The sequence below is a fragment of the Rana temporaria genome, chromosome 6 (assembly GCF_905171775.1).
Source record: "Rana temporaria chromosome 6, aRanTem1.1, whole genome shotgun sequence".
Classification (NCBI taxonomy): domain Eukaryota; kingdom Metazoa; phylum Chordata; class Amphibia; order Anura; family Ranidae; genus Rana; species Rana temporaria.
The window spans coordinates 137,945,250-137,971,047 of record NC_053494.1 but is presented as its reverse complement, the minus strand read 5'-3'; the positions used below and the strand labels follow the sequence as shown (position 1 = coordinate 137,971,047).

Genomic DNA, 25,798 nt, shown 5'->3' with positions numbered 1-25,798 from the left:
CGTACTCAATGTTAAGTATGGCCGTCGCTCCCGCGTCTAATTTTGAAAATTTTAAGTTGTTTGCATAAGTCGTCCGTGAATGGGGCTGGACGTCATTTACGTTCACGTCAAAACCAATGACGTCCTTGCGACGTCATTTAGCGCAATGCACTTCGGGAAATTTTAGGGACGGCGCATGCGCAGTTCATTCGGCGCGGGGACGCGCTTCATTTAAATGAAACACGCCCCCTACCCGCCGCATTTGAATTCTGCGCCCTTAGGCCGCGAGAGATACACTACGCCGCCGTAACTTACGGCGGGAATTTGTTGTGGATTTAAAACAAAGCCAAGTAAGTTACGGCGGCGTAGCGTATCTTAGATACGCTGCGCCTGTGCAGATCTTTGTGGATCTGCCCCAAAAGGTTTTGGCTAGAGATGCACTTGAATTTATGCTGTAAATATTGACCACTAGGTTGATTAGTACTCTGCATAGTCAGTCAGCAAGGTCAATGATACTTTGTTTTACCTTTGGGACTGTCAAAAATGTCAGATACCTATTTGACCTTTTAATCTATTTTAGGAATTATTTGTAACGTACTGTATTTTTGTTATTTTGTTAACCCCTATTTCTAATTTATGTCCAGGGTTACTGTACATAATTGTTATTTCCATATATTATTTAATAAATGTGTTTTGTTCTTTTAATCAATTCATTATTTTGCTTCCCTCCCAGTTTATATTATCACAGTAAACATTTGTAAGTCTAGTTGCTGTGGATATAGGAGTGGCTGGGAGTAATGTTTCTATGCAAACATTCTTTTCAGTTCTTATAAGGCCACTAACTTTGCAGCAGGCCATTTGCCAGTTCCACTGTACAAAAAACAGTTACATGTTTCATGAAATTTGGCAGATATTCCTCAAGCACTTAATTAGAAATACAAAATTATAGGTCTCAGTACAAACAAAAGGGAATCTGGATGGGTTATGCATTTGCTCGCCTATAGACAAGTGAAATGGTTAGAGCTGTTTAGTAATCCCCATAAAAATGACACATTTTATTTTGCACGATTATATAGATAATATTTCTAATCTCCAACGGTGCCGTCATAGTTTTTTTTCCCAGGTTAACCAAAACCGTATTTCTGCTTGAAGAATCATGAAAGTGGTTTAACTGAAATGACCATTCCAAGTAGGCCAGTATTTACATTTGATTAGCAACGTTTTTAAAATTCAATGTTGTTCATGCAATTGAATGATTTGGCCTCAACACCAAACAATATTGTCAGGGTTGAGTTCACCTGCTGGTGGCACTGGGGTTCACTTTGCAGATGGCTGCAGTTCCAGTGTCCACCAGCAAGTGTCTCCCAGAAGCCAGCAGGCTCTGATCAACCACACCTGGCTCCAACTGCCAGGTGGATATTTAAGGCTGCTCCTTCCTTCCCCCAGGGCATCACTATCCTGCCTGCTTGCCTCCTTGCTACCAGCTTGTGCCTGATAACTTTCCTGAACCTTCCAGTGTCCTGATCCGTCCTGTACCCCTCTGCCTTGTTCCATGCCCTTGTACCCAGTCGTGTCCCCTTCCTTGCATCCCTGTTGCCTTTGTCCCTTCTGTTGTAGATATTGTATATAGATAGCAGTTAGGTTCATTAGTTATTTTTGTTCTTGTTTGCTGGAGTGGTTTATGTTCTCACTGATTGCTGTGAATGTTTATTGGTGTGTTTTCACTGTAAATAAATATCACTTTAACGATAAATACTTTGGTCTCAGTTCCCTTGTGTAGCTACATGTCTGGTGGTCTTAGCTGCTGATCCTGACAGATATGTCTGGCGAAAATCTAATACAGCTCACCATCCAAATAACACAATTCCTACTGTAAAGCATGGAGGTGACAATATCCTCTTATAGGGGTGTTTCTCTGCAGCAGGGACTGGAGCACTTGTCAGGATAGAAGAAAAATGGATGGGGCAAAATAGCGTCAAATTCTTGAGGAAAATCTGCTGCCCTCTGTCAGAAAGTTGTCAATGGGAAGAAGGTTTACGTTCCAACATGACGATGACCTAAAGCACACAGCAAAAATGACCACACAGTGGCTGAAGGAGAAAGGGGTAATGTCCTTGCATGGCTTCGTCAGAGCCCAGAATTAAACCACATTGAAAATCTGTGGAATGACTTGAAGGCTGCAGTCAACAAATGGTCACCATCAAATTTAACACAGAACTTGAGCAGTTCTGCAAAGAAGAGTGGACAAATATTGCAAAGCCTAGATGTGCAAAGTTAGTAGAGACATATTCCAACAGACTAAAGGCTGAAATTAAAGGCGATTCAACAAAATACTGACAAAAGGGGGGGATCCTTTTTCCAGCTCAATGTTGGTATTAAATCTTTCACTTGGATGTTATAAGTTGCACTAGTAAATACAGCTGGATAAAACAAAAACTGCGTGTGTCTTCATTTCAGGCTGCAAAGCACAAAATGTGATTATTTAAAGGGGGGGGGGCAATTATTTTCTATACCCATTGTTTATATCACCCATACATTGCAACACCTGACATAAAGGTCTGATTTGCTCACCTTCATATATTCAATGCACCATGGAGAGGATGCACTGGCAGATCAAATATTCACCACGCCGGCCATAGACGGTTCAAATTCAGCAGGAACCGGCCGAGATTCGAACCATGTATGGGCAGGCTGAATCAACTTGGGTACAACCAGCCTGCCAGATTTTACATGCGATTAGACTAGCAGCTGTTATAGACACTAGCAATAATTACTATGTTATCCCGGCAGAGACAGCTTCCCCTGCCCCCCGCCAGGAGAACACAGTGGCTCGATGGGAGGGTTTCCCCTGTCAACAATGTCTGTGGTTGCAGGAAAGAAATTTGCTCCGTCTATGGCAGCCCATAGGAATGCATTTAAAAGTGCCAACCCATCTATAATGAGCTTAATTGACCATTAGAGGAAAGTGAGATACACATGCTCTAACCTTTTAGTGGTGTTACCTGGCTGTCAGTCTGGCTGTGAAGGTCAGCTACAGTGATGGATGGAGACGAGGTGAGTACAGGGCTCTCTGCAGATGTCTGTTTGATGGATGGTGCAGGGCTGCAGCCGGAGCGTGGAGCGATGGGGGGCACCTCAGCATGAGATGTGGAGGGCTGAGGCTGTGTTTCAGTAAAGGTTACAGATCTCTTCTGATCTGCTGTAAAGAAAATAAAAGATTTAAATTGATCTGTGAGAACACAGAGTACTACAAATGAATATGTTAGTCTATTCCGGCTGTTAAACACAGGATACTCGAGTAGAGAAAAATAGGCAAATAGAATGTAGGTGCCCAGGTTTCAAATGATCCCCCATACGTGAAGGGATACTAACACAACTATCAAACATGGTGTGCTTAAAGTATTAGCAAGTTTCTCCTTGTTTAATTATTTCATCTAATATAGGACATAATATAGAGATTAGGAATACTTCTTGCTTATGTGTTTTTTTTTTCAGAGACAAATTGAATTAGAAAGCCCAAAAGTGTTTATGAGGATGACACTGTTCAAGTTTCATCTCTGGAGTATAAATTACAATTTGCCACTATGTAAAACAAGATAGCACTGGGAGATGTTAGAAGGGTAGAAAGGAGAAACAGCATAATGTGTTTTTGTATACCGTATATTGTGACCGTGCTAAGCCCTGCCACTGTATTTGTAGGATTAAAGACCATGCAGGCTTCTCATGAATGCAAAATGAGGGGCACCACATCTGAGCAGAGAAAACATTTATTTTTTTGGTTTTGTAATTTATGGTTCAAGGTCTGAAATCCAGACACTGAAGAGTTTTGAGGGGAAGAAGCCTCTAGCCTTGTGTCCATGTTTTGCCGGTGTGCAAAGCCCTTATATTCGAAGGCCTGACAGCAGTTCAGGGCCCCATCCTCCACAGGAGTTGTGAGGCTGCAAGGGTGCAGCCAGGGGCATGCAGGTGAGCAGTGGGGCTGAGAAAGCAAGCCACGAGGCTAAAGGATAATTTTTTGCTTGTATTTTATATTTATGGTTGTAATTCCTTTGTTCTGTTAAAGTTTTACTTTCTATCATATATAAAAGTGGACCAAAAAGCCCTGAAGCAGTATTTCCGCAGTGGACTGAACTCACTGGGAAGCACTACTCTCGAACAATACCCCACTCATTTCATTACCTATAAATACACACACACACACACACATATATATATATATATATATATATATATATATATATATATATATATATATATATATAGTTATATATATTAAGCCAAGGTCAGCTACTGTGCTACAAGTTAAGGGACAATTTTTTGTATTCTTATTATGGGTTTGGCTCCCTCTAGTGCATGCTGGACTCTGGTTTGTGTGTTTGTTCTGCCTGTTGAGGACTCAGAGCAAAGCATCATAGAACATGTAGTTTGAAATGAGGAAGTGACCCTACCAGCAGGACTAATCTGGACTACAGGTAACAGAATGCTGTGGGCCTGCTGGGAGAGGAAATAAAAAGGACTGGGATGGCCTAGATCGCTGTTTCTAGATGCCATTCTGACCCTGCCAGCAGGAGGTCTGTGCGACCGGGAGTGCTGACGAATTTGCAGCCTACACAGCGGGGAGCCGGACAGCTAGACCCAGAGGGATCTCTGAGGACAGCATCGCTACTTCTGTGCAGCGGACCGGCGTGTGTTCATAAATCATTTAGAGGTACCTGCAATCCAGTTTCCAGTGAGCTGCAGCGTAGCGCGGCGCCGCCATCTTTACAGAACAAAGATACAGAGACAGAGAATTCCAGCTGGAACCTTCTCCTCATCTGATCCATCCATCTGACGTACGTAGTGGTGAGCGGGCATAGCCCTTGTGATAGATGAGTACAGTATTGCTGAATAAAACTTACACAGACTGGCTGGTGGTACTTGTAGTTCCACAGAAGTAAAACCTACTGCTATACAGGCCACAAACAGCAGATGCATCTGTTCAATACACATTACCAGAGCTTTTTTTCTCAGAAAATAGGTGCAGGAACTCAACCACGACCCTGTTTAGATTTCACAAACAGTAGAAGGGTCTTAAAGGGGCATTAAATACCAGGATTGCATTACACACTGAGTGCAGAGTTCAGGGGGGTTACACACAGAGTGCAGAGCTGTCACTTGTAAACACAGAAACCAGACTTCTGTGTTTACAAGTGATTGTGGTGAGCAGGCACCAAAGGGTCTAAACCAGAGGTGGTGGAACTGAGTTCCCCCTGAAAAAAATCCCTGCACATTACTGTTTCTTATAATTAGATTTGAGGACATCCTTAGGATCACATTAAAGGAGGAAGATACACCATTCTCTTTGGATAAATCACAGCTTAGCTCATTCTCGCTGCATCTTACACATTGGATTACTATTCTCTTTTACAACTAAGGAAACAGGCTAGCAGAAGATATCTGGAACTTAAGGAACAATACCCTTTTCCCCTTTCTGTTCACTACTTCCTCTGTCTATTTGCATAAATTGCATTGAACTGTCACAGGGAGCCACCCTATAAGATATTATTGGGTCACATTGTGTGTTAATATTTTACAGTGTTGCTGGTCTGTGTGTGGAGGGGGCAGAAGAGAGAGACCTGACACGTGAGATAAAGCGCCAGGTGTTTACTTTTCTTCTCACCTGTTCACATAGGTCTCTGTAGTGTGTTTATATTACTATTCATGCATGATAAGATAAGGGAGCATACTCATTATTAAGCTGAAGTTGAAGTACTTATGCATTTCTTTTTGTTTGTCATCTCAGTAAACATATCTGACTTGCTTTGTTAATATATTGTGAGTCTCTATTTACTATCACAGATGGTGACATAATAGAACCCAAGGTGTCAGAGGTAAGAGAGGATTTGCAGTGTCGAGGTAACCAATGGGGTGTACAGAGTCTATTAGCAGCTCTTACGGGTGTACCACTACATTTGGAGGTCCCACCGAGATACACACACAGATCCTGGTTCTCGCTCTGTCAAGAGCGATCACTGGTGCCCGGCGATCATCGCGCCCGCCGAGCACTCGCATCGGCTCTGGCGCCGTGCCACAGGCGCGCGCCCCATAGTGGTCAAGAGGCGAACCGACGTTCAGTTACGTCGGTTCGCCCAGGGGAGCCAACCTGCCGCAGTACAACTGCAGTGGCTGGTTGGGAAGGGGTTAACTGCAAAAGTGTTACACTAAACTAAACTAAACCATTCACCTAAACATTTTTATTATTACATCATAATTAAAAAAGCATAAGGTAAATATAGCGATGAAAATAGCACTTATGTGTTTAGTCAATTATTTTTTCCTTACTAGTTCTTCATGATTCACGTAAATAGGAATATGACAGGGGGTATGTCCTTTGCCTTCACACTTTGTGCTAAAGAGTGTCCATCTTTCCCATTTCAGAAAGTTGGGAGGTTTGCATAAGCCAATGTCCCTTATTGCCAAGCCTCTTGCTGCACAACTAGGGACTGAGACTGTAAACAACAGAAAAGCATGGATCCATCCCGCCTTGTATCAAAGGTTCAGGCTGGTGGTAAAATGGTGTGGGCACACTTTGGGCCCCTTAGTACCAACTGAGCATCATTTAAACGCCACAGCCTACCTGAGTATTGTTGCTGACCATGTCCATTCCTTTATGACTACGGTGTAACGATCTTCTGATGGCTACTTCCAGCAGGACAATGTACCATGTCACAAATCATATATCATCTCAAAGTGGTTTCTTGAACATGACAATGAATTCAATGTACTCCAATGCCCTAAAATCTGAAACTCTGAGAAAAGCTAAGCAGTACAGAGAATATTAGTCCTTTGGGTCTTTTAATAGCAAGTGGCAAAGTCGCATAGAGATCATCCCTAAACCAGACAGCAGCCAGAGGTTTGGCAAAGACTTCATGAAACCTAATAAAATATCCATTGGTTGAAAGGTTGGGTTCCACTAGGTACACTACCACACTCAAGCTTATAGTATGATATTGGTAGGTTCCCTTACAGCAGTGTTTCTCAATTCCAGTCCTCAGGCCCCCCCAACAGGTCAGGTTTTCAGGATTTCCCTCAGATGAAAAGGCTGTGGTGATTACTAAGGCAGTGAAACTGATCAAATCACCTGTGCAAAATAATGGAAATCCTGAAAACCTGACCTGTTGGGGGGGCCTGAGGACTGGAATTGAGAAACACTGCCTTACAGACAGCGAAAAGGAAAATACATATTTTGCAACATCAAATAGGCTGTACCAGTACATGGTATCTCCCTTTTGGCATATATGAACCAACCCCATTCCTAAGAATGGAAGGATACATTCTTTTACTCCACGTAGCCTATATTGTGGTATATTTAGATGATGTTGAAATTTTTAGTCTTGACAGTCATTTTCATCTACAGAAGGTCCAAAACAGTTCTTGATTACATTCATAAAGCCAGGTTAAAGCGGGGGTTCACCCTGTTAAAAAAAAAAAAAATGTTTTTTTTTATTAGACCATTACATTCGGCATCGTAGCGCGAGCTACGGTATGCCGGTCTTACATTTTTTATCCCCGTACTCACTGTGCTATCGATGATTGAAGAATCCGGGGAATGGGCGTTCCTATGGTGAGAGAAGGTGATTGACGGCCGGCCCTGGCACGTCACGCTTCTCCGGAAATAGCCGAAATAGGCTTGGCTATTCACGGCGCCTGCGCATAGCCTGTGCGCAGGCGCCGTGAATAGCCGAGACCTACTCCGGCTGTCTTCGGGAAGCGTGACGTGCCAGAGCCGGCCATCAATCATCCTCCCTCTCCATAGGCACGCCCATTCCCCGCGGGAGTCGGATTCTTCAATCATCGATAGCACAGTGAGTACGGGGATTAAAAATTTAAGACCGGCATACCGTAGCTCGCGCTACGATGCCGAATGTAATGGTCTAATGATGTGAAGGAGGGTGAACCACCGCTTTAACAGCCGATTAAAAAAAAGTTTTCAAGAGGCCTAGTAGAGGCCTAGTAGAAGCCCAGTATTGGGCTACAGAATTGAGTGGGAACTTGTAAAGCCTCTATAAAACAAAACTGAAACAATTAAAAGTTTTCCCCAGCCAGTTAGAATCTTTCTATGGATTTGTCATAAGGTGGAGTCTGTTCCCACTAGGGAGCAGATTGGCTAACCATAAGTTAATTTTGTGGCTGGGGCTAGGCAGTGGCAGTGGCCATTGAGGAGTCACAGAGAACTGCAAGGAGTCTTGGAGAAGCTGGGTATACATTAGCACTGAAGTGCAAGCCCAATGTACCTGCCTGTAGAGCAAATGTGAAAGCCCTTAGAAGGGCTAAGGTGCAGAATTTAGGGAGCCATCTTTTCTTCCCCAGAGTTACTAAAAGTGGAGATAGGTTTGGCTGTAGGAGACACTTAGGTTACTACGTCCCGACTCAACCAAGCAGGCAGCTACTGGGAAATAAGATGGGTATGCAGGGAAGAGTCCTTGATGTGTTGAGATGCTGGAACCAAATGTCTATAGGTAAGTCCTAGCTGGTAGAAGTGGGAACACACAGAGATACAGAAAAACAGACTAGGAATTTACAGGTTCTGGCTGGAATGCCAAGAAATCACACTGCTGCGGGGGAGCAGGAAGCTGACTGTAGTACACAAGGAAAAGACTGCATACTAGTAGGGGGCAAAAAGTCACTAAAATAGGATGTAGGACGAGGAGCATGAGGATCACAGAAGCAGGCTCGGGGACACAGGCACAAGGTACAGGTTGGTGTGCACAGGGATCAGAGGGCTGGATGAAAGCTGGAGTACATGAGGATCACTGGAGAGACAGATAGCATTGGGGAAAGCTGCGGTAACAGGGGCAACGTGAGAAGACACTGGGGATCACCGGAGAAATCACTAGGGAATACAGGGAGTCAAGCTGCTAGCATGTGGGTGCATTGTTCAAACACCAAGCAACCCGCATGCTATCCTTTTAAGACAGGCGCCCCTCTGTCATTGGCTGCACCATCAAGGGAAGCAGGAAGCCTGCGGTCACACACAAAGGGGAAGATCCAGGGCTAGAGTGTGGAACAGGTGAGTGTGACAAGATTATAGGATACTATCGCAGATTTGTGCCTAAAGCCTCGTACACAAGATCAGAATATCGTACAAAAAAATACCGCTTTTGAATAGATCATACAATAATCCGATTGTTAGTACACAGCTTTCATCTGAAATTTTCAGGGACCAGGATTAGTTTAATCAGTACAGTTTTTGTCGAAAAATACAATACAAAAACATTACATCACTTCCGAATTTTTATTCTGTCGTACGAGAATTGTCATTTTCGATATGGAGACTAGCATGCATACTGATCTCAGTAAATAGAGCACATCCACAATGATAAAATTGAACAAAACTTTTCAGGAGCTAAAGGCAGTACTATGTAAGGGATCAGTGTCAAAAATATCTTGTACAAACAGATGCTTTGGATGTTTCCTTGCTGGGAGCAGTCCTGTCTCAGGAAATGAATGAGAAAGAACATCTAGTAGCATACCAAAGCTAGGAACTAAGCCCTACAAGGAGGAACCATTTGTTTGTTACTGCATCATTTCATATTCCTGATATGTGTCTGTTGTACCATGTACCATTATGTTAAAAAGTACCCTGATCGCTTTGTTTGAAATACCTGATGATCCTGCCAGTTCCCCTGCTTTCCTATTTCAAACTGACCACGTTAGGCATGGAAGCACATCCTTCTCAGCGTGGTCAGTTTTCTGGCTGTGCTGGAAGAACAGCCTGGCAGTCCTCCAATAGCCCAGACTAGCTGCCACTCCCTCCTGCACAGCTCTTCACTGGGAAGGTCAGTGTATTGCTCTTTCTCTGGCTTCTGCTGACACATTGCCTGCAGTTTCTGCCCTCACCCAGCCACCCTATTCAGAAGTCTATGTTTCAACCACACTTGTCTGAGTTAACTTTTAAAACAAACCTATATTGAGACATTATAAAAAGGTGCCACTTATTGGCTTTAGTACTTTTCAAAGCACATTAGTGCAGATCAGGTCTTCACCGTGACTTTCTAATCTCCATGCTTGTTTTGGGTCTGTGATTCCACACTGAAACCAAAGATAGTCAGGTAACTAGTATTCTTATGCCTCGTACACACGATCAGTTTTCCCGTCAGGAAAACTGCCATGACAGCTTTTGGCCAGGAAAACTGACTGTGTGTTTGCTCCATGGCAATTTCCCCGACAGGAAAACTGTTGCGAATCGCAGCAGGAAAAAGAGAGCTGGTTCTCTTTTTTTCCCGTTGGGATTCGCGGCGGTTTTTAACCCGGCAGTTTTCCTATGGGAAACACTGTGGTGGAGCATACACACGGCCGGGACTCCCGGCCAAAGCTCTCACCGCAGTTTTCCCATCGGGAAAACCTCCGGTGTGTACAGGGGGAAAGTTACCAAACAGGTTCTTGGCTTTCCCTCAGGGATTCCCGGCAGACTTTTTACCGCCGAGAATCCCGGTCGTGTGTACAGGGCTTTAGAAGAAGGTCAGTTTTGGCTGCCCCTGTATGTCTATTACTACAGATCATCTTTAAACAACTATGTCAAATGTTATTGCATTGTTTTGCACTTTAGACTTCATGACTAGTATGAAATGTAATGTCCCACAATAGAGTGTTTCAATAAGGCCTTGAGAAGGCATTAGTTATATAAACAAATCCTATGTTTGCAGATGAAGGTTCACATACTTACACATTAAAGGTGGCAGAACCTTGCACAACGTTCTTTAGGCCTTTCAACTTGATTTTTTCACTCGGAATGTTTTCAACTTTTTAATGCTGCTTTCAAATATAAACTGTTCATGTGATATTATTATAATAAAAGACCTCATCTATTTTACATATTTTTTGTACTGATTAATATAGCACCATCGTGTTTTTTTTTCAGCTGCCCCTGCAACAAGGAGTTTGCATTTATTTAAAAGTCCCTACTGCAATAGGGCCAACATGGGCGGCAGACGGTTACCCCACCAGAGGAAAAAAACAATGAAACAACATGAAAGCATACAAATGCCTTGCAGATTGAGATTTTGGTAAGTATAAAGTCAGGACCCTAACCACCACAGCAAACAGACTGCCTCTTTTACCCCACCGTACTTTGGTGAAGCAGTTCATGTCAAATAATCATCACTTAAAGTGTTACTAAACCCACAACAGTAAACTCAGTCTGTATATGCAGTAAAGCATGCCTGTTATACTCACTGTGGTACCTAAGGGGTTAATCCTCCGCATTTAGTGAACAGGCTGTTTGATCCTGTCTTCTCTGATCCTCACCTTCTTCCACACTCCCCAATCCTGCTGGTAGAACAGAACCTTGGGGGCACTCTGCACATGCTCAGTTTGGTGTGTAGTGCTAGATTTTTTTTTCTTGGGTGGGGGGGGGGGGTGCTGGTGTTTGGCACAGGGCCAATCAGCGCAGTCAGAGGAGAATGGAAACTCCTCCTACAAGCTTTAACCAGTGCTTGGCCGGACACTGATAGAATGCTGCTGATGAGAAAAGGTAATTGCATTTTCATGTTCTGTGTCCTGTGGGAGACCAGATATAATGAATGCAGGGTCCTGGGTTTAGTAACACTTTAAAGACATTTTTGACTTATACACCTGCATTTTCGCCTTTTTTTTACTTTGCAATAGAGTTATTTTGGTCAAGGTCATGTGGTTTCATGTATAAGTATCACACTCCATGGGTGATGTGAATTAACTACAAACCTGCCCACTTGGTTGGTGGGTAATTCCCAGATCTGACTAGAAAATTGGAAGATGTGTCTTTTGTGCTTGAGACTTTAGGCAGTATTTTACAAAGAAGATGACATTCACAACTAGAGTGACAGAAAGGTGTTAATTATAAGACTCTATTATTGGCGTTTTGGCTTTTTTTTTTTAAAGCCCATAAACTGAACTCTATGTTAGCCTATGTGCCCATGCACACCTGTGTTTTTTTTAGTGTTAATGAGCTTTGGAGTTTATTGGCTTTTTTCTGAACGCCCGAAATTTGCGTTCAAAGTGCAGTTTTTAGGCGTGAAAAACGCTCAAAAACGCGAAATGCTGAAAAACGCTCAAAAACGCTGGTGCCAGCGTTTTTTTGTGTTTTTTAATCCATTGGGAAAAAAAAAAAAACAGTAAAGAAGAAAAAAAGCTACACTGAAAAACGCTGATTAAAGCTATTGTAAAAACGCTAAAAAACGCTGAAAGGCTCCCTGCAAAGCTACTGACGTTTTTATAGCTTTTATCAGCTTCAATGTGCATGGAGCCTAAATGGAAAAATTGCATATTTATTTGAATTGTGAATTGTGGCTAGCATGTGTACACATATATCCTTTTAATCTCTCTCTCCAGCTCTTTTATACATGTTTCATTGTGATAAAGTGACACATGATTAATAGTGCTATTATTTCCATGTTAAAATAGAATAGATCCTAACCTGCTTTTTGATCTTCCTCTCGTATCTGCTTGGCTCGAGGTTGTATGCTCCTACGAGTAGTTGAGAGTCTAGCCCCATGGCGACTTCTTGGTTCAGTTTGTGTTTTCTGACGTGAAAGTAAAGGCCTTCGTAGCTGAACCAGGTGAGAAGGAGAGAAAGCCCCCTGTTACACCACAATACAGGGGACATATTAACACTCAGGAAGAATTATAGTAAACAGTGCGAACAAGGTATGGCTTGGTTCAGTAAACCTCAAGGTCAACATCTACATGGTTGCCTACAAAGTACCAAAAATCAGTTATAGACTCAGATGCACAATTTATGGCTGTAAATCAAGATGTTCTACAAATGTTGTCTATAATTTTACATTTGTAGAGCTAACAGGTCTGTAGTTCACCACACCATAAGTGGCAAAAAGGTGACATATGCTCTCCAAGTCTAAGCAATTGCTTAAATACTCATTAACAAAACAGACAATTACCTGGTGTAATTTATACACTTCTAATAAGAGACCATCATGTAACTGAGAGGTTATCTATATTAACAGAAATATGTGGGACTTAGCATTTTTAAATTCAGACCTGTCAACTCCAATTAATTGAGTAACGATTCAGGAATTATCAATCTATCACCAGCAATACTCCATGAAAGCTTAAACAGTCTCAGAAAGTCAGGCTAATATTTTACAAAGCATGCAAAGAAATGCATCCTAAGGCAGCATTTGGAAATATATTTCCTATATTGCCATTTTGCTGAAATATGAAATATACTGTATCATTCATAAAAGTAAAGTAAGAACTACACCAAAATATTTCAGAGATTTATACAAATATTCAAGACATTTCACAGAATTAGCCAAGCAAGCTATGCTACACTCTGAAGAAATTCTGAAACTATTACATATTTTTTATGACCTGTAATTGTACAGGATTCACTTTATCGTGGTGGTCAATTCACAAATCAATAAATAAATTTAACGTATTTAGGAATGATACAATTATTTCATATATTTATGATGTGCTGTGTGTCATATGCAAAATGTGAAGATATCTTTAGAAATGTTTAGCCTTCAAATACTTGGTAACCAAAAACGCAAAGGGTGTATTAGAATTTCAAAATGATATATATATATATATATATATATATATATATACATATACACAGTATCTAACAAAAGTGAGTACACCCCTCTCATTTTTGTAAATATTTTATCATATATTTTCATGTGACAACACTGAAGAAATGACACTTTGCTACAATCTAAAGTAGTGAGTGTACAGCAAGTATGACAGTGTAAATTTGCTGTCCCCTCAAAACACACAGCCATTAATGTCTAAACCGCTGACAACAAAAGTGAGTACACCCTAACTGAAAATGTCCAAATTGGGCCCAAAGTGTCAATATTTTGTGTGGTCACCATTATTTTCCAGCACTGCCTTAACCCTCTTGGGCATGGAGTTCACCAAAGCTTCATAGGTTGCCACTGGAGTCCTCTTCCACTCCTCCATGATGACATCCCAGAGCTGGTGGATGTTAGAGACCTTGTGCTCCTCCACCTTTCATTTGAGGATGCCCCACAGATGCGCAATAGGGTTTAGGTCTGGAGACATGCTTGGCCAGTTCATCACCATTACCCTCAGATTCTTTAGCAAGGCGGTGGTCGTCAAGGAGTTGTGTTTGGGGTTGTTTTCATGTTGGAATTCTGCCCTGCGGCCCAGTCTCCGAAGGTATGGGATTATGCTCTGCTTCAGTATGTCACAGTACATGTTAGCATTCATGGTTCCCTCAATGAACTGTAGCTCCCTAGTGCCCACAGCGCTCCTGCAGCACCAGACCATGACACTTTCACCACCATGCTTCACTGTAAGCAAGACACACTTGTCTTTGTACCCCTCACCTGGTTGTCGCCACACACGCGTGACACCATCTGAACCAAATAAGCTTATCTTGGTCTCATCAGACCACAGGACATGGTTCCAGTAATCCATGTTCTTAATCTGTTTGTCTTCAGCAAACTGTTTGCAGGCTTTCTTGTGCATCATCTTTAGAGGAGGCTTCCTTCTAGGATGACAGCCATACAGACCAATTTGATGCAGTTTGCAACGTATGAACTTAGCACTGACAGGCTGACCCCGCACCCCCTTCAACCTCTGCAGCAATGCTGACAGCACTCATACATCTATTTCCCAAAGACAACCTCTGGATATGATGCTGCGCATGTGCACAGATGTCTCTATAATCGTGGCCGAAAACGGGACTGCCAGCGGGAGTAAAATCGTGCGAGTTCAGCTGAACTCGCACGGCTTCACTCCCGCAGCCCAGTGTGAACCTGGGCTCAGGGTCTTGGTAATTTTCTTATAGCTTAGGCCATCTTTATGTAAGCAACAATTCTTTTTTTCATATCCTCAGAGAGTTCTTTGCCATGAGGTGCCATGTTGAACTTCCAGTGACAAGTATAAAAGAGTGAGAGCGATAACACCAAACTTAACACACTTGCTCCCCATTCACCGGAGACCTTGTAACACTAACGAGTCACATGACACCAGGGAGGGAAAGTGGGCCCACATGGGATATTTTCAGTTAGGGGTGTACTCACTTTTGTTGCCATTGGTTTAGAGATGAATGGATGTGTGTTGAGTTATTTTGAGGGGATAGCAAAATTTACACTGCTATACAAGCCGTACACTCACTACTTTACATTATAGCAAAGTGTATTTTTTCAGTCTTATCAAATGAAAAGGTATAATAAAATATTTACAAAAATGTGAGGAATGTACTGACTTTTTCGAGATACTGTATATATATATATATACAGTATTGTTTTTTTACTTTTTACTTTTTACTTTTTTTATACTGTATAGATACTGTATATATATTTATACAGTATTGTTTTTTTTACCAGCAAAACAAAATAAATTACTTGCTATGCTTCATAGCATGTTACTAAAAATGTGGATATGCACCAGGTTATTCAAATGTAAAGCTCAATTCCCGATTTTTTTTAAGTTCAATCATTTAGTTGCCTGGCTCATTTTAAAAGAATGCAATGTTTCCCACACACCCACGCTATCACGCTGTGATCCTCTATCTGGTTGACTGATGTTTGGTGACATTCAAGCCACTTTCTGTGAGCGTAAGGCATCAAGGACATTCCCCCCGGGGGCATTATTAAAGCTGCCCTGGCCTCACAAGGGCAAGGTACAGAGAACTGCACCATTTTATTGTATGACATTGTTCTCTGCCACATTCAGTACCCATAACATAACTTGACCAGACTGAAGATCCATTGTAAAAAAAGTATCTATAAGAAATACTTTCATAAAGAATATGTTGTTCCAGGTATCACATTACAAAAAGTCTAGGACTTTTGCCAAATGATATCTGCCCAATAAGGGTATTCATGAAATGATATCTGCTCAAAAAGACTATTCACTACTCTTTAACATAAGTCACATCACCAAATGCCTCAGCTTTCAGACATTGGAAGGATCCCAGGGGCAGGTAAAAAAGTATTTTAGATCTTCAGTTACTCTTTACCCATCTATCCCAACAAGGCAGTTTTCATAGATTTATGTCAACCCTTGCATTAAGACCAAATTTAAAGCAAAATTCCCTTCTGTGCAGACTGACTTTTTGCCAGTGTTATAAAGGCCTGGCCAATAAAGTGCAATTTGATGGCATTGGTATTAATAGTAAAGTTATCCTAGCTTGTATTTTGTGCTAGTAAAATGAAGAACTATATTCATAATCCAGTACCTTCTGCAGCTTCAACAGCTTTAACGGCAGGTTCGGTATGAGTAGTTTGAAATTTAATTTGGGCTTCTCTAATGAACCATACAAAAAATAAGCAGGGCTAGGATTCACAATCTACTACAATAAGTGTATAAATATAAAGAAATGCAGACTCTATGCTATATGCTGGAAAATATGCACGAAAATCTTTTTTTTTTTACATTTGAAGTGAAAATAGCCTTTGCAATTTATTAACCAAGTTGAGCCTGCAGGCTCGATATTTCTCATTTAATATGTTTTCTTCTAATGACTGACCTTATGCTGAATAGACATACAATAAGGCTGTGAAAGAACAAATTAAAATCACTAAATGTTTTTATTTCTAGTCTGTATTTACATCTGGTGCTCACCACGGATAACCTGAATAAGTAATTGTAAGTTCATTATTGTATGAACTTAAATGTTTTAAAAAAATATATTTTAACATATACATACATCTAAAGATACCTTCACATATAGAATATAGAGAGGAGATGAAAATATTATACATTTGTGTTCTGTGCTGTCCAACCATATGTTTACTGTACTCCACCTTTGCCATCTGATCAGTTACGTACATGAGTTCTGAAGACTAATGCAAGGAAGATGCATGTATGAGGTTGGATAATTTACTGTATCACACCACTATCTGAATTGCGCCAATATCAGTAAACCCTCTATCACAAGTTCTGTAACAAATGTTGTTGAACACAGAAGAGGTAATTTTGTGTCTAAAATGATGTCATATATTTCTATATTGCTAAAGTATATATTGAAGTTATTCCTTAATTACCAACGCTGAGAGATACATACTACATGTAATGGCACAAACAGAGACAGACAGACATGATGGTGGTTACACAATTATAATACTGAAACAGTATTATCCAATGATTTTTATGAGTTATAAAAGTGCTTCATTATATGCTTTTTGCATATAATCATTAATCAGAGAGATACATATGTAAAATATTTATGTGCTTTTTATAATATAGTAAAACAGCAGAGACATTATCCAGTGCAAAGCAACAAATCACCGGTCAGTAACCAGTTATGATTTATTTTTTTATTAGGTTTGTACTATATAATATGGCTACTGAATACTGATTGCTTGCTATGAGTAAACCAGTGCTGGGACAAGGTTATCCTGTGCCCAGGGTGAAGATGCCAAACTGCGTCACCCCTCCCCATTACATGACCACCCCCGATTATATTCTGCAGCTGGGATCTATGATACTTGCACTGCAGCACCGCTTCTGCCTGATGACAGTTGCCAGGTGCAACAAAAGACAAATAAATATATATATATATATATATATGTTGGGCACCTGGCTGGCACACCCATATTGCCAATACCCAGTGCGGACGGCAACCTCCTAAGTACGCCACTGGTGCAGACAATGGACCTCACCGCTCCTCTGCCCAGACTCCTCCTGTTATGTAGGGCAGTCCCCAGGCAAGGTTGGTTAGTAAAGGATAAAAGGGGCAGGCTCTCAGCTTGTTTGAATATACTGTATGGGCTGTTGCCTCTCAGTGTCCCCGCTTAAATATAAGGACACAGCTTTAAGGGTAGCTGCCCTCTTACCACATCCTCCACCCAGTCCCAGCCCTGATCACTGCATTATATTTCCAATGAAATTCAATAAGTTGCATTTATACACATCTAATGGGAGCCAGTGGGCCTTCTCATATCCTGATGCTGTATAGCTTGCAAGCAGGCAGGGCTGAAGCAAATGACGATGTCGCTCAGATCATGGCAACCAACCAATTTTTGGTTTAATTTCCAAAAATGCTTTTGATTACAGCTAGACAGTCTGCAATAAACATCATCACATACAGCACAGTGCATACAATGCATGAGCCAAAATCACAAAAGAAGCAAAGCATTGCAAGTTCTACAGAGCCCTTAGCTATCATTAATAATAATGACGTTAACAGCAAATAGCAGCTGAAATTACAGAGTCAAAGCTACATTATGCATTAGCAAGTTTAGTTTATGGGATGTTGAACTGTAAGAAAGAATAATGGGGTTTACAAGATGATGTCTCACAATGCTGACAAACAATTAAACATGGGTTTTGCAACAAATGTAGATGTAATCAGGTCATTATTTTAAGCAATAAACATACTACCAATACCTTGTGTGCAGGTTTGATATATAGGAAAAGCCAAACATCTTGAAACAGATTGTTCCTTTTTGAGGTTGACACCATGTAGTTGGTCATCCTCAGCATTTTGTCCTTACCTGCCTAAGTCCTTTCTTCCTCCCCAAAGGTGGCTGAAGGAGAAGATTCTGGTGACCAGGCTCACTCTGCACACTTGCTACCCTGTTGAGTGTTAACAGTATTAACACATGGAATGTTCACACATATGAGGAAGACGTATGGAAGATGTAATCGGAAACATATACAACATTTATTATCACGTTGTGACTAAGCACTGTGTATGTGACATCCAGTGTATGTTTAACAACAATGCCCATAAGGAGTCTTTAATAACTATTACCTGTTAGCATTTTCCATGTCCATGATTCTCTCCCAAAAAATTTACCTGGGGTAGTAATATTCCTGAAGTTTTAATACTGCTGTTTGTTTACACACAGACAGAATTCTCACCGCTCCAGGTGAGCCTCGTGATGATCAGGGGTTGTTGAACCACCAGGGTGCTGGCAATGCGGTAATAGCAAAAAAACAAAAGAACAAAAGCTGGACAGCCGCACTCCAAAATTTTCTTTAAAAGAGATGTCTTTATTTTCAACTGTGCATACAGTCACTGCAAGCCCACAAAAATCAGTATGGCCAACGTTTCGCACTGGCGTCAGTGCTTAGTCAGTGCGAAACGTTGGCCATACTGATTTTTGTGGGCTTGCAGTGACTGTATGCACAGTTGAAAATAAAGACATCTCTTTTAAAGAAAATTTTGGAGTGCGGCTGTCCAGCTTTTGTTCTTTTGTTTTTTTGCTGTTTGTTTACAGATGGTTATAGTTCAATTTTGTTACTATTTTTTTGTCCAAGGCTACCAGTGTACTTCCCCGCTCAAGAATTACCACATAATTCAAACATTCTACTAATATATAAACTCAGATTGCCATATGGTACTTTCCATCTATACATACCTATATATTTTCTGTATACCAGTAGTTAGAAGTTACAATACATAAATTCTATCTAGCAATAAACGTACTATCTTGCAAATATTAGTAAAGGACTCCAAACAGGCAGGGCCATCTTTATAGCATCATGGGCCCCTGGGCAAAGTAATGCTCTGGGGCCCCTATAATGGAGACAATTTTGGGGCATTGTGGGCTCAAGGACCAGCTGCTTTGGGGAAAGTGCAGGGTGCCCCCCCATGCAGCTGGGGCCCCTGGGCATTGCCCAGGTGTGCCCTCTCATTAAGACAGCCCTTCAAACAGGGTTATGCCACTATTATTAGCAAGAGCCACTTCCAGAAATTGCTATAGTTTATGACTATAGTTTTTTTTCCAGCAACTGAACATATTCAGTCTGTGATTTTTGAAGTGGAAATCCATATATTTTATTTCAAGCTGCATTAACTTTTGTTTCAGAAAAATAGTTTGGATGGAAAAAACAATGGTTGCATTTGTAAGGGGAACAATCCTAGGCCAAACCAAATTAAAGAACTGTCTACAAATCTTTAATCTCGTACCAAGCTGGTGTTTTTCCACACCCCGACACATCTGGACAGTCACTGAGCACATATTCAACATGCACACAACTTGTTTGAATTAAAATGTGTTTCCTTGTTGATCAAGTAGAATGCAGTTCACCTCATCTATGGTAACCCAAAAGCAATTTCCCAAAGCACCAGAGCTTTCACAGTTCCAGCTATGTAAAGATCATGGTAAAGCTAATCCTAACAATTAAAATATAAATCATAAACAGGAAGTCACACAGACGTTCATCATATACCAACTGACAAAACATAGAAGCAGGTGTATTTAATCACAAAAAAAGGGTATTCTGAGCTGTTGGGGAACCCTGTTCCTTCAGCCCTAGGGTTTTCTTTTAGTCTAATTTATTTTACATCATACCATATTTGCCACACTAAGCCCTGTTCTTACTTGTGTGTGCATGTGATATGACACAGCTTCTGGAATACCAGTGAATGAACCTCCAAAAATACTCAAAATGAATTTGAGAACATCTACTTAAAAACAGGGTAGACATGTTCTAAAGAATTTTATCAAGACATGCTTAGACAATGGTTAACACTTGAAAAATCAGAAATTGTTCTAAAGAAGTCATTTTCCATATGAGTTTTAAAGCAATTAGCTACCATTTTCATGTTTATTGAGTGACCAATTATTAGACAGGGACATACCATACTTTTGTAATATTATACATTTCTGTTTTTTCCACATTCACACACTTGCACGACGATCTTACATAAAACTCTGCAATAAACACCAAATATACAGTATACATTGTATATATAAAAAGTCTACATACCCCTGTTAAATTGTCAGGTTTCTGTGATGTAAAAAAATGAGACAATGCTAAATCATGTTAGAACTTTTCCCACCTTTAATGTGACCTATAAACTGTACAACTCAATTGAAAAACAAACTGAAATCTTTTAGGGTGGTGGGGTTAAAAAAAAACTAACATAATGTGTTTGCATAGGTGTGCACACCCTCTTATAACTGGGGATGTAGCTGTGTTCAGAATTAAGCAATCACATTTAAACTCATGTTAAATAGGAGTCAGTACAAACCTGCCATTATTTAAAGGGCCTCTGATTAACCCAAAAGAAAGTTCAGCTGTTCTAATAGGTCTTTCCTGACAATTTCTTAGTCGCATCCTACAGCAAAAGCCATAGTCCGCAGAGAACTTCCAAAGCATCAGAGGGATCCCATTGTTAAAAGGTATCAATCAGGAGAAGGGTACAAAAGAATTTCTAAGGCATTAGATATACCATGGAACACAGTGAAGACAGTCATCATCAAGTGGAGAAAATATGGCACAACAGTGACATTACCAATAACTGGATGTCCCTCCAAAATGTATGAAAAGACCAGAAGAAAACTGGTCAGGGAGGCTGCAAAGAGGCCTACGGCAACATTAAATGAGCTGCAGGAATATCTGTCAAGTACTGTCTGTGTGGTACATGTGACAACAACCTCCCGTATTCTCCATATGTCTGGGCTATGGGGTATAGTGGCAAGACAGAAGCCTTTTCTTATAAAGAAAAACATCAAATTTTGCAAAAACACATCTAAAGTCTCCCAAAAGCATGTGGGAAAATGTGTTATGTCCTGATGAAACCAAGGTTGAACTTTTTGGTCATAGTTCCAAAAGATATGTTTGGCGCGAACACTGCCCATCACCAAAAGAACACAATACCCACAGCGAAGCATGGTGGCGGCAGCATCATGCTTTGTGGCTGTTTTTCTTCAGCTGAAACAGGGGCCTTAGTAACAAGGTAGAGGGAATTAGGAACAGTTCCAAATACCAGTCAATATTGGCACAAAACCTTCAGGCTTCTCCTAGAAAGCTGAACATGAAGAGGAACTTAATCTTTCAGCATGACAACGACACAAAGTATGCATCCAAATCAAAAGGAATGGCTTCATCAGAATAAGATTAAAGTTTTGGAATGGCCCAGCCAGAGCCCAGACCTGAATGCCATTGAAAATCTGTGGGGTGATCTGAAACGGGCTGTGCAGAGGAGATGCCCTCGCAATCTGACAGATTTGGAGTGTATTTGCAAATTTTTGCCAAGTCAAGATGTGACATGCTGATAGACTCATACCCAAAAAGTACTGTAATGCCCCGTACACACGATCACTTTTTGTCTTGGAAAAAAATGAAATTTTTCATCATGAAAAAATTATGAACAAAGCGACGGCACTCTAAAGGGGAAGTTCTATTCACCTTGAGGCTGCTTTTAGCTGGTTACTTGTTAGTAAAAGACGATTCGTGCTTTTTTGTCTGTTACAGCATGATAAATGTGCTTACTCTTTATGGTAGTTTTACCTCCCGTCTCATAACTTGCTTCTGGGCATGTGCGGGTTTAAAACGTCGTTTTTGCCCACACACGATCATTTTTTACGACACAAAAAATTACATTTTGAAAAACGACATAAAAAATTTAAGCATGTTCGAAAAAAAATTGGGTCGTTTTTCAGAAGACGGAAAATGATGTGAAGCCCACACACGATCATTTTAAATGACGTTTTTCAAAATGTCATTTTATTTCATCACAAAAAACGACCGTGTGTACGCGGCATAAGAGTGCTGTAATAAAATCAAAAGGTTCTTCAACAAAGTATTAGTTTAAGGGTGTGCACACTTATGCAACCATATTATTTTTATTTTTTATTTTTGCTTCCCTCCACCTAAAAGATTTCAGTTTGTTGTTCAACTGAGTTGTACAGTGTATAGGTCACATTAAAAGGTGAAAAAAGTTCTGAAATGATTTATCTTTGTCTCATTTTTTTTACATCACAGAAACCTGATATTTTAACAGGGGTTTTTATATCCCATGTAGATTGAATAGTGAACACAGTAAGACTGTGGCTTATTTTTTTTACTCTGTTTCTCGAAAACAGTTCCCAAGACCACTTCTTAATTGTGTGTGTGCTTTAAGTTCAAGTTCTTTCAATTGGATGCCCAAGATTACAGGGGCAGGGGTTGTACATATACAAAAAATAAAGCATATACTTTACAAAATGTTAGAAAGCCTGATCTGCAATACATGTGCATCTAATTCTGACACACATTTGTTTGAAAATGTCTTTCAATGTTTCTACTGTAGAGATGTTCAGTAAAACCTTGGTTTGCGAGCATAATTCGTCCCAGAAACATGCTTGTAATCCAAAGCACTTGTATATCAAAGCATTTTTTTTACAGGGTATAAAAGAGAAGAGAGGCACCTCTAAGTGTAGCAATAAGTTGCTAAATGTTGTACCTTCATTAAATGTAACCATATTGCTACATTTAGAGGCTCCTCTCTTCTTTTTTATACTCAGTTGTGACATGACACTACTCTTATATCAAGACATCGCTTGTATATCAAGGCAAAATTGATTAAAACATTTTGCTTGTCTTGCAAAACGCTCTCAAACCAAGTTACTCTCAAACCAAGGTTTTAACTGTACTAGAAAATAACTGTGAGTCTACTGAAACATTTATGTAACATCAAAAAGTAGCTTACTTCTGCATTGAGACATTGGTGCTGCACAGGAACTAAATAGTTTCTCAACAACCTATTGTAACAGCATATCAGGAAATGTTATAACAGTTCTCTAGGCAGCATTTAGGATTAACACAATATAGTTCAACAAAGTAATTCTAGACTGTGTTAATGAAGCAATTTATCTCTGTTTAGATCCAGCGTGGCTGATTTACTAAAGAAGTGGTTTGCTTTGCAAAGGGAATTTTCCCTTAGCTTAGTGAATGTGGTAATATGTATTTTTCTTTTTTTATTGAAAGGATTTAAAAAAGTACAATTGGCGTTACAGAAAGTAAATGTCAAGTAAACAAAGATCAATAGATTGAACCATCCGGTACCCAAGTGAATATTCATCAGGTAGAAACCAGATATTATGAACGTCACAGAATAGATATCGTTATAACTTATGATTCCCCTGAAGAGCTAAGAAAGATTCACTTCATAGCATTCAGGCACTAAAAGAGATTTGTACTACGGGAGTTTGGGTGGCTATAGAGAGGAATAAAGACAGTATGTGGAGAATATGGTAACAGTTCACTTTGCAAAGAATACCCAATCACATGCAAGGAAAAGGTAAAAAACAGGATTTTTACTTGCACATGACTGAATGATAGAAGTCAGCAGGGCTTCCCCTTATTCACTAAGGCAAGGTAAATTCAATTGAAAATTGAAAATTTACTTTGCAAAAAGGAAACTGCTCTGCCCCTTTAGTAAATCAAATATGTCTCTTTATTGCCTACTAATACAATTGCTTGTTTCAGATAACACTGTACACCTCCTCCTTCTGCTGCTTTATGAAGATTTATTTAGAACCACAAAAACTCAGACACATTCCCTTGGTCATTGGAGTGATTTACTAAAGGCAAATTGGTTGTTCACTTGGCAAGGACATTTTCCCTTGGCTTAGTGAATGTGCTGAGAATTCATTTTGAAAAGAATACCCAATCACGTGCAAGGAAAATAAAAATTGTTTGCTTGCAAGTGACTGGATGATGGAAGTCATTACGGTTTCTGAAAGGTTATGCTAAGCATCCATTTTGTTTTCTGTCAGCCATCTCATATTTACAGCTTTCATCAGCTTGTATAGTTGAGGAGTATCCCAGAAATTCCATTAGCCTGAAGACTGTTCACACGTTCCCCTTATCTAAGATTCAAGGTCTCTCGTTTCCAGCTACTGGAGAACAAAGAACAAAGACTGCTTGTTTTAACTAGTTGTAACTGCATATGAAATTAATATCTACTGCACATGTCTTATTATGAATATTTTGTATGATTTGTAATCTGTTTTAAAAGACGCGAGAACGCGCATCAATACAGACAATCCCTTGAACATCCTATTGAGCGTGTGTGTCATTATTGTTCTTGGGAATTGCCTTCAGATATATCTGCATTTGCATCATACATCGATCCGAGGTCTGAGGCCTCGTACACACGACCGAGAATCCCGTCGTAAAAGAAACATCGTTTTTTTTTTTGGACGAGTTTCTTGTCAGGCTTGTCGAGAATCTTGTCAAACTTTCTTTGCATACACACTGTCAAGACAAAATCTCGTCGTTCTCAAACGCGGTGACGTACAACACGTACGACGGCACTATAAAGGGAAGTTCGATTCCACTGGCGACACCCTTGGGGCTGCTTTTGCTAATCTCATGTTACTACGTGTTAAGTAAAAGTTTGGTGAGAGACGATTCACGCTTTTCAGTCTGTTATAGCGTGACGAATGTGCTGTCTCCATTACGAACTTTGACTTTTTACTTTTACCGAAGGTGCGCTCCTGTCTCATACTTTATTCTGAGCATGCGTGGGTTTCTAAGCATACACACGAACGTGTTTCTCGTCGTAAACCAGCCCGACGAAAAACACGATGAGGAAATTGAGACTCCGACGAGAAAAAAAGAGTACATGTTCTCTTTTTTTCTCGTCGAGATCCTCAACAGTTTTCTCGACGAAAGACATACACACGACCGTTTTACTCTGCAAAAATGCTCTGCCAGCATTTTTCTTGATGGATTTTGCAGAGGAAAATGGTCGTGTGTACGAGGCTTTAGAGTTTAAAGGGACCAACCCTAGACACAGGATTAACCTCTACAGCACCCTCATTCACTAAGCTAGGGGTACATTTTCTTGCAACGTGAACAGTCTATATGCTTTTGGTAAATCAACCCCATTGAGTCATAGTGGATTGCTGCTCAAAATGCCTGAGATTTTTGATGTTCTACAGAAAACTTCACTAAGCAGCAGAAGGAGATGACGTGTGGCACCTTCATAAACTGTATTGGACCTCCTGTAAGTGGTTTAAACCAGCACTACCCTGTGAAAGCCGAAGAGAGAGCTTTCTGATGTGTCATATTGTTTACCTATGTATTATGTCCTGATACAAAATAGTCAATTGGTGTACCACTTTCTTTTTTTGAAATATGC

The 25,798-nt window shown here is 40.4% G+C and overlaps 1 protein-coding gene across 1 annotated transcript in view; it reads right to left on the bottom strand.

Moving 5' to 3' along the window:
- Positions 1-25,798, bottom strand: part of UNC80 (unc-80 homolog, NALCN channel complex subunit) — a 238,742-nt gene that overhangs the window by 15,031 nt on the left and 197,913 nt on the right. The window contains exons 61-63 of the mRNA XM_040357443.1: positions 18,429-18,510; positions 12,413-12,545; positions 2,982-3,178 (exon numbers count right to left, since the gene is read on the bottom strand). Of these exons, the coding sequence (XP_040213377.1) occupies positions 2,982-3,178; positions 12,413-12,545; positions 18,429-18,510 (412 nt within the window). The remainder of the gene's footprint in view (positions 1-2,981; positions 3,179-12,412; positions 12,546-18,428; positions 18,511-25,798) is intronic.